A 10,099-nucleotide genomic window follows, 5' to 3' on the forward strand; every position below is an offset into this window, starting at 1 on the left:
TCATCCGGTACCCAGCACGGGCTGGATACCGAGCAAAAAAGTGCCGTGACGCATTCTGGTTGGCCTCCGAATGGTGTCAGGTGTCCGCACAGAAAAATTCATTGTTGGAAAGAAAGTCATTTGATTTGACTCCTTATTGATTCATCAAACGTGTACACAGTACCTCTATTGTCATTCCATTCATGCAAAATATGAAAGCAGAAGGCAGAATATGACAAAGATATAGAGGAATCTTTCAATCTACTGCTGCACCCTGGCTTCATTTAGCATGACTTACTCCTCTCTATTGTTTGTGTAATTGTATACTGCTGCTGATTCTTGCACGCAATGGTTTTTGCTTTATGAACTTGATTTCCCTATTGATGCTTAATTCTCTGGTTAGTGATGGAATTCAACCTGTATTTATTCTTTTCTTGTTTTCCTCTGAAGTATGTTTTGTTGTGGCTGAGGCGAATTCTTTTTTAAATCATTGCAATTGAGAAGTTCAACAGCATTTTAGCAGTTTTATAAAGCTTAAATGATACAGCAGAAGATTATCAGAACAAACATGCTCTAGTTATTAGAAATATCAGGCCGTCAGGATCTGAACATAGGGAGAAATTTCTGCAAGTTTACATGAAGGTGAAGTTTGTTCACCTAAAATATACTGTTGTTCTACAAAGTTCTTGATATTGTGGGCATGTTACAGTATCCTATCAATATTTCTAGAAGTGAGCTTCTTTAAAGAGAACTGGATGGTAAAAGCTGTAAACACTTGAATGATCAAACACAGATGATTCAGTTAAGAAATAGAACCTCAATAACTTGGTAAAAAATTTGGATCTTAACTCAGTCTTCCTTGTCAGAAGGCTGATAGTCTCGCTGCTCTGTGCTCTTCGAGGGGGCCTTCACATCTTGAGCTTCTGATTGAGTTTCTCTTCTGTAACGAACTTCATCTCCTTGTTTTGCCAATTTCTGGATAACCATAAGAAAAGCTACCAAAAATACAATCAGGTACACAGTTTTCATACCCACAAGAGAGTTGATGAAGCCTATAAAAGAAGGGCCACTGATACCCTTTTTAATTGTTCTCCCCTCTCTGAATCCTTCAAGAAACAGACTAAGCTGAGACCTTTGATCCTCAAAATCATCAAGGCTCTCAGAACCTTCAACCTAAACATCACTATACCAAGTCAAATACAAATGCAGAAATGCAAATTGGTTTTTAAGCTAAAATCTACCAACAATGGACACCTTAAATGACACAAAAATGAAACACCATGGACATAGATGATTACTAATAAATTTAAAGACATTTATGTAGTTGAAGGAGGTATTCAATTCCAAAGCTCGGTCAAAAAAGAAAAACAAGAAAAAAGTAACTGAAATATGTGATTGAAATGGCACGAGTACGTAGGGCCGCACAAGAAGAGTCTCCAACATAGGTCCCTTTTTTTTTTGTTACTACGTTGATGTGTTCTCTTTGGCTTTTGTTGTGTGCGTTTAGGGGACCATGACTGCTACTGATGACTTAAGATTGACTCATTTGAATGCAGAGAGCTATTTAGCAACCCAATTTTCCATATTCTCTCCTTCCAATGTCATAATCCAAGGGGGTTCATCCTTCGGAACAATATCACATCCCGGATCTAGTTCCAAATGATGAATTGAGACCGTATCTTGTAAATACATAATTATCTTCAATATATCAATCATTTATTTCTTTTCCGCTCGCCTGGAAGGAACAAGAGAAACATCTTATTTTTTCTTCAACGATTTATAATCTCTAGTGGACCTCTCAGTAGGATTCAAACCCAGATGAAGTTCTAATGTTATAACCATCTGTCAGAGAAAAAAGAACGAGTTGATCTTGTAGGATTCCGAAGAAAAAGAATGAATTGATGGGGAGGAATTCCTTTTTACTTGAAATGATTCTCCTCCACAAAATTTTGAAGGTATGACAGTAAAACAAAATATATGAACCACAATCTTCAGGGGGTTTAATAAAACAATTGTCTCCTTAAAAAACACGACTTCAAAACCTCTCCCCACCGCATAATTCTAGACTGAATAAAATCATCCTCTGTTATCTGTTTTCAATTCTTTAAAATAAGTTGGTTTGCTATCATCTACTCAGTAAATTTAACATAGACACGCTTGCTTGCAAATAAAGTATAACTCTTACTTGAACCGAGGCAATTTAAGCACATGGATGGCACAAGGTAAACAAAATAAACATGGAAACACAAGCTAACTTCACTCAACGGGAATGAAAATTTGCATAACTTTGTTTTCATACAGTGATGATTACTCTTTCCTGCTTGGAAGAACACAAATTAGAGGGCCTTTTCTTATAAAGCAAGTTTTGAGTTAAAAAACAAGATAAATTAATTACTAAAGAGGTTTATAAAGAATATTAGGAGGTTTTACATCTTGTAAAGAGAATATCGAATAAAACAAAATTTATAATTTTTTATGATTTATATAATAGATTTGGAACTAAAGAAATAAAAGGAGATTCATGGAATATGTAAGGTAAAATTTGAGAGAATCAAGAATTTTGATCAAAGTTAGATGTTTAGATGTATTAAAATGAACGTAGTAGAATCTTAGTAAAAAATGAAGACATCAACGAAATATGAAAATATTACTTTGAAAAATGAGAACTTTAAGAAACAAATTATATTGGAAGAGCACAACAAACAATAAAATGAAATATATCACAAATTAGTTCATAAAAGGAAGGCAGAATTAGCTTTGAAAAAGATGTATAAAATAAGCCTTTTAGGTTCATATGAGATGTCTATTGAAATTTGAAAAATTAGGGGGTATCATAGTGGTTTAATTAACATATCTTGTCAATAGAATAAGATCAAAAGCATGTTGAATGATTAGAAAAGCATTTGTTGAATGATTAGAAAAGCATTTTGACATCAATATTAATGAAAAAATACGATGTTTGAAATTGTACTATCTACAATGGAATCAAATTTCTAATTCATATGTTGAAGCTAAGGGAAGGCATAATGTAATACAATAGCAACAACAACAACATCAAGTCTTTATCCCACTAAGTGGGGTTGGCTACATGAATCCTTTTTCTCCACTGTATCCAGCTAATAGTCAAATTCTCATTTAGATCTAATAAAGAAATGTCATTTCTAATATTTTCTAACCAAGTCTTTTTAGATCTACCTCAACCTTTCTTAATATAGGTTAAATTTAATACATCTACTCTTCTAGCAGGGTCATCGAAAGGCATGATGTAATATAAACATAAAAAGTACATCAATTTCAAAGTACTAATTTGGTTCATAACTGAAAGATCTACTATGGAGGTAATTTTTGTGTTAAGAATAATCATGAAAAGAAAGGATCTTCATATAATTTTCATTGATCTTGAAAAGATATAATTGAGAATCATAGTAATTGATTTGGAGTGCTTTAAGGTAGGAAAATTTATGTCAAAGATATATTGATGTTATTAAACATATATATAGGAGTCCTAACTAGTATTAGTTTATGCAATGACCCATGAGTTTCTAATCACTGTAGTATTAGATCATGGATCAATGTTAAATCTATATATTTTGTATTATTTATAAAATGATTATAAAATCTATTCAAATTGAGGTGTCTTAGAGTATGTTTTTTTTGTAAATAATATAGTTCTAATTTGTGAAATATCCACTAAAATAAATGGGAAATTAGAACATGAAGAGAATATTTAGAAGAATATCTTATAATTAGTAGAACAAAGACTAAGTATACAATACATAATTTTGATGGATATGATCTTAACAACTAGCATTTAAAATTATTAGAAGATATAATGATACTTAGGCATGTTTGGATTAAATAATCCTAAATCTATTATATAGAAGAATGAAAATATAGATAATAATATAACTTTTTGAGTTAATGTTGGATGGTTAAAATAGAGAAGTTCTTGGAAAAATTGGGATGATGAGAGGATATCATGAAGGCTTAAAAATAAAACTATAATTTGGCCAACAATATCATATAGATATGAATGTTATGCTATAAGAAAGTCATTGATATCTAAGTTGAGTGTGCAAGAAATAAGACTGTTAAAATAGATATATAGTAAAATAAAAAAAGTATAAATTAAGGAATGATTATATTAAAAAAGGAGTTGGAGTGACACATTGAAAATAAAAAAAGATGATTGAAAATACTTAGATGACTTGGACATATATAACAAAGGATAGCAAATTCGTCTGTTAAACAAGTAGATAAAATTATTTTTAGAAAATTAGTAAGGAAAATAAGTAACCCTAAGATTAGATGGATAGAAATTATTCAAAATGATTTACAAAGAATAGATTGAACACATCTAATAGCATTCAATAGGGATTAAAGGAAAATAAGGATTCTAAATGCTAACCCAAATTTTGCAATAAGGCTAATGATGATGATACATGTGCAATTAGGAGTAACAAAAAAATAATAATAATATTTAGGGAATTTAAATCCACATATGGATGACAATTTTTAACTATGTCAAATTTAATTAAACAAGAAAGATGGTATATGACCATGGTGTGGCTGTGAGTGGGGAAAAGGAGAGGAAAGCAAGGTTGTATGTGGATTTATCATATTGCAGTTTTAAGCAAAATAAATGCATTTCTAAAATGAAACAATCATTATTTATTGACAATAATTTTATAAAAGTTAAACTAGTATGAAAATATGAAGGAATCATTCTTTTGTGAAAATAATCTGGGTAAAAGTACGTTGCTAAAATAGTGATAAAGAAAACAACAAGCATTGTTAGGGGATAAACTTCACTTACAAGTTGATATTCATCATTTCTATCCCAAACAAGCACCTTCGGTAACTTTGTGTTCTTTTTAACATCGAATGTATCAACGAAGTCTTCCCACTGCTTAACCCCAACATAAGCAAATACCAAATCACGATTAGCCGTCGCAGCAGACCTCAAGATCTTAATTAATTTCAGAGATTTTTCATTCAGTTCATCATCCACAATTGTTAGAACAACTTTCCTCTCATCATTGTTCAACAGCTTAAGTGTTTCAGATTTGATGGGAACAACAAGTGGCAATTGATTTTGACGAATAAAATCCTCCAAAAAATCTCCTGTAAGCTTAAAACAGGAAACTTATATTATCATTATGTTTGATTGAGAAATGTAAATCAAACAAACTGAAAGAAATAATTGAGTGCAAGTGAAACATAGTTCCTATTTAGAGAGATTGAGAAAATCATTAGACATTATAATCCTTACATTTGGAAGGAAGAATAAGCGTAGTACCCCAACCAAATAGGAAACTAATACGTGAACCATTCCAGAAATTGGCGTCAAATGAACCTTAAAGACATCTAGCCCATTTAACTCAAATCATGACATTTATGGCATGCGTGAAGCACTCATAGTCCTTGCAGCACGTGGGCTTCAATAAAAGATGTTGACAAATTGAATGTATACGTTATATCCTCATCTATTTGTTTTAGATTATTTATTTATTAGATCAAGGAAGTTCATCTTCTGACAAGATGCATATATGCGTGTACATTCCATGTCTCTTTGGGCATCTCCAATTGAAAAACTCATTTTTCACTCCAAAATGCAGTAACTTGTCTCCAATGAACTCCATTTTCTAACACCAAAAAAAGAATATTCCTAGTATATTATTTCCCATACTTCATTTTACATAATTTTCGAATTAAAAAAAAAAAAAACAAATGGTGGGTGAACAGTCGCACTGTTCACCTGCGATGAAATAGCATCAAAATTGCCGCTCAGTTGGAGCGATGGAAGAACGTAAAACGGTTGGAGATCCCCTTAGACTTTATATGCTAACATCCAGCATTAAATATGTTAATGCAAGTAAAAAAAGTCAATCCAGAAACAATAGCAAATATAATAATTAATTTAATCCCACTTCAGGACCATCCCACCTTCAAAAGGTCCATAGAACACACTTTGTTCGTTATAACTGGGATGAATGGCAACCAAAGCAGGAATTTTGTCAAAATCGTAGGCTACCATAACTTCCTCTGAGACATCATCAGCAACAGCAAACCAAGCCTTTTGCTTGTATCTTTTTCCATACTCAGCAATTAAGGATTCATCCAATCCAAAGCCAATAAATATAGGGAAATGTTTGCCAGCTTCATCAACAAAGTTATACACAGCAGAATCTGACTTGAGAACAGAAACATCAGGTGCAACATACTTTTTCAGAAATCTTATAAGTAGCTCAGGTTTCCGTGGACCAGTGTATTCAATGGGAATACCGTGCACAAAGAGCTTTAGTGTTGGAAAGCCACTGCACCAAGACAATAAGAACAAATTCTCTTTAGTGTACAAAATATTGAAAACATTTTTGAAATTCTATACTCCCTTATATGAGAAAAAGATGATTTTCCAATCAAAGTCACACAATAACATTCAACTGAATGCAAGGTTTGCAGTGTAAATTTATTGGAATAATGAGAACCTTCTAGATCTCATAGTGGTCATGAATGACAATTCATCCACTCCAATAGCTGAAAGATTGGAAACTAATGAAATGGGCAAGCACATACTCAATTTCATGCTTCGAAGCAAGCTTCCTATACTTGTCAGCGTCAATTTTAGCAATCACAATCGGTTGATTCAGATTGGCAAGAACTGGAGCAACCGCATCTAGCTGAAAAATACGGTCAAAGAATGCCATCAAGAGCTGAGAACAGAAACTCAGGAACAAGGCACTAGTCAACCACCAAGAATTGCTAAGTTTAAAAAGAAAAATACTAATCACACTCAGGCACAGACTATAATTTACATAACAAATACACAGAACAAAAAAAAAGGGGGAAGCAGCTAAATTTTTGGAAAATATGGTCAAACCAACATAAGCATTTCCTAGAAACTTTCAATCAAAGTAGATGAATTGCAAAAACCTGCATAATACCATAAAACCATGCCCACTTTTTCCACCTTCAAAATTTAAGTTTGCTTATTTCACTGAATTTTGGGAAATAAAAGAGATAGGAAGAAATCAGTCAATTCCCTTTTTTTCCTGAAATTCCGATCTTTACCATTCGAATCCAGTTCTGTCAAAAGATGCATCAACCACGCAACAGTGACCTTTTTCCATCACATGGTTATGAAATATTGAAATCCGCAGTCCTACTTTAATAATGAACAAGACGGGATACAGTGAATTTCCGGCTTCAATATAAGAGGAGAAAAAAGGGGGAAAATAAAAAGCTAACCACGGGGGAGAGTCTCTTGCAGTGGCCGCACCAGGGGGCGTAGAAATCGACGAGAATGTGGTCGAAGGATGACAGAGCTGAGTCAAAGTTGGAATCGTTGAGCTCGATCACGGTGCCATCGGCTGTGAGCTGATGGGCCGCTGCCGGCCGGAAGTCAAAGGACCAAGCCCTAGCCCAAAACAAGATAATAAGAGACTTAACAGCGACTGCCATGCGCTCCTTCGTCGCCATAACAATCGCAGCTGGAAGACTAATGACTCAAACTGCCGGCTCCGATGATCGTCGATCGGATTCAGAAACTCGTCGACCGTGGCAGCTGTATCTGGGGGAACTTGAAGAGGCCGATCTTCTAATCATCCAAATTTACAATTATTATATCAAGATCTTGTGGTTAATTGATCTAGAAGTTTTTTTTTTTTTTTTTTTTTTGACAAAATAAATGTTGCTTTTAAAAATTTCTTGGGATAAATAAAACTTATTTAACGTTTGATACAAATTGTTTTAAATTTTGATATAATTTTTATTATGGGGATTTGCATACATAAATATTTATATTTATTCATATATCATTTAAAAATTCAAATAAATGAAAAAATATCATGTTCCTCGTAATCCTTGTAGGGGGCTTTTCTTTAACACATGGTCGGTCCAGCCTATAATCTACTCCAACAATATATTGTCACTATTTTCTCACTTCTTTGTCGTATAGGGTTGACATTTATAAGTCTCATTGATTCCCTTTTTGATGAGAGTCTCTCTCAGCTTCCACACCACTTCATCATTGAGACTTTCACATTTCCAAGTAGGAGCAATGGCATATTACAAAAATTAATAACTTGGTAAGCTTAGTAAGTAATAAGTTTTTGATGTTAAATATATAAATAAGAAGGTTCTAAGTGTTATACATATAAATATTTATTTTTATTATGATGAAAACAATTGTAATAATGTGTGATAACACTAGTGACATCTGTATCTCAAAAAATCCAATCCAATCCAACACTCTCATACTAAGTATATAGACATTAGACATCATTTCATTAGAGATTATATAACCAAGGGAGATATAGAAATGCATCATATAGATACTGAGAATCAATTGACATACATCTTTATAAAATCCCTTGCCTATGACACATTTAGCACCTTGAGGACTAGACTATGTACTATAGGCATTCATGCTTGATTCAAGATGACTTGAAAATTAAAAACTTAAATATTTTTGTGTGTTTTTATGTAATACGTTTTGTGATTTTTCTTTTCTTTTTTCATTTATGTTTGTGACATATTTGTGTGTTTTTTTTTTTAAGTTTTTCTGTTCATCACACACAAATTTAAAATTTGCTCAAATCATATTGTATAATCCTATATTGTATTATACGATCTTCACAAAATGTTGCATCACTTCTCACAACACATCCAATGGTTCAGATTGATCAATTATTGGTTATCATACTGCACGAACATATCATTCATATTGTACGATCCACATGGCACCCGTCGTTGGAAAAATTAAAGTTGGCCAATATGATAATTAATATCGTATTGTATAGTATAAATATTTGTTTGTCCTGTACGATACAACCAGTCCACGATCAACCAGGCTGACGCCTCGGGATAACTGTTTCAACACTCATCGTCTGGTAAGATTATGATCATACTATATGATAGGACCAACTTTTTTTTATCAGATTGGACTAATTAAATTCCATATATAGTATTGTACGATATGCACAATTTCTATTTAAAGAGAGGAATCATAAGCATTTTCTTTACACCAATCCTTCCTCTCAATCTTTCTCTCTTCCTATATAAGTTCCTACTCTTTGTAATGGCTGGTGGAAAGCGCTCAAGGGCTCTCGTAAGAAGTTTTTTCAAACATCTCATTGATCCCCATATCCCTGAAGCAGCAAATGAAAAAGCATATCATCATTATAAGGCTGTCAGGATCACTACTTCTAAAATCATAAATCAAGAAGTCCTGAATTTCTAGGTACTCAATATGTTTGCTCGCACCACCCTTCAATTCATTCTTACTATGGCATTTTCATTCAATACTGAGTTCCTCTTTGAATTATTTGCTATCCTTTGAATCAATAATGAGGGTACAACCCTTCAATCTTATGTCAATAGGAGGCTTGTAGAAATCATGTATCAAGACTTTGATTAAATTATGCACCTTTCTACTATGATAAAAAAGTTTACTCTTTAGTCTTTCTCCCTAGCTATAATTGAACTCCTATCAACACCACCCTTAGTGAGTCTTAAGTAAATTTCCACATTCTTCACATAGATGCCCGGATCATTCAACACACCCTTTGAAATTCAGTTATTCCAAAAGCTGGCGATAGGATAAACATCACACATCTTTTATCCCTCACTACCTACTTTATCATGGTTGAAATTGATTTCAATGCAGTTAATCTAATTATTCGATACATTGAAAATCTTACCTACATTAGAGATCCTAGAAATAAGAGAAAGTCAAATCTTGTATTAGGTTATATTATTGCCTTTATTATGGAATCCAAATACAATCTTCAATTTCCTACACCACCCGACCATCTTCCAATATTCTATTTGAATAGTTCCTTCAACGTCCTTCATAGTGTTCATCGCCAAAATATTAATTTTGTAGACCCCGAACTAGAGAAGGCAGAGGGAGGTCCAGCACCAACTCTAGCGCATGTACACCAGCCTTCTTAGTATGAGACACTAATTCAGATATTTGATCGATTGGAGACTCGCTTCGACGCTTACATCACGTAGCAGCACCAACATCATGAGACTAATATGGCATAGTTTGGAGTGTAGTTTGCATCCATTCATTGATACTTTCAACCACCATCACCACCACCTGATCAAGGACCTT

At 33.2% G+C, this 10,099-nt stretch overlaps 1 protein-coding gene across 1 annotated transcript; it reads right to left on the bottom strand.

Annotated features, from left to right (window-relative positions):
* Window positions 1-533: 533 nt before the first annotated feature.
* LOC110098634 (protein disulfide isomerase-like 5-2) lies at window positions 534-7,580 on the bottom strand. Its single transcript, XM_020825515.2, has 5 exons — window positions 7,228-7,580; window positions 6,556-6,659; window positions 5,926-6,296; window positions 4,796-5,103; window positions 534-1,152 (listed from the first exon to the last, which is right to left on the bottom strand). Exons 1-5 carry the CDS (start codon window positions 7,456-7,458, stop codon window positions 829-831), a joined length of 1,338 nt encoding a protein of 445 aa, XP_020681174.1. The 5' UTR covers window positions 7,459-7,580; the 3' UTR covers window positions 534-828.
* Between the last annotated feature and the right edge of the window lie 2,519 nt (window positions 7,581-10,099).

This window comes from Dendrobium catenatum, unplaced genomic scaffold (genome assembly GCF_001605985.2).
Source record: "Dendrobium catenatum unplaced genomic scaffold, ASM160598v2 fragScaff_scaffold_1089, whole genome shotgun sequence".
Taxonomy (NCBI): domain Eukaryota; kingdom Viridiplantae; phylum Streptophyta; class Magnoliopsida; order Asparagales; family Orchidaceae; genus Dendrobium; species Dendrobium catenatum.

What these genes read in the sequence shown, in the direction of transcription:
- LOC110098634 (XM_020825515.2), bottom strand. Translation starts at nt 7,458, where the DNA reads ATGGCGACGAAGGAGCGCATGGCAGTCGCTGTTAAGTCTCTTATTATC. An exon ending in GCAAGAGACTCTCCCCCGTG is followed by an intron (nt 6,660 to 7,227) that starts GTTAGCTTTTTA and finishes CGTATTTTTCAG; the next exon opens with CTAGATGCGGTTGCTCCAGT. An exon ending in GCTTCGAAGCATGAAATTGA is followed by an intron (nt 6,297 to 6,555) that starts GTATGTGCTTGC and finishes GTCTTGGTGCAG; the next exon opens with TGGCTTTCCAACACTAAAGC.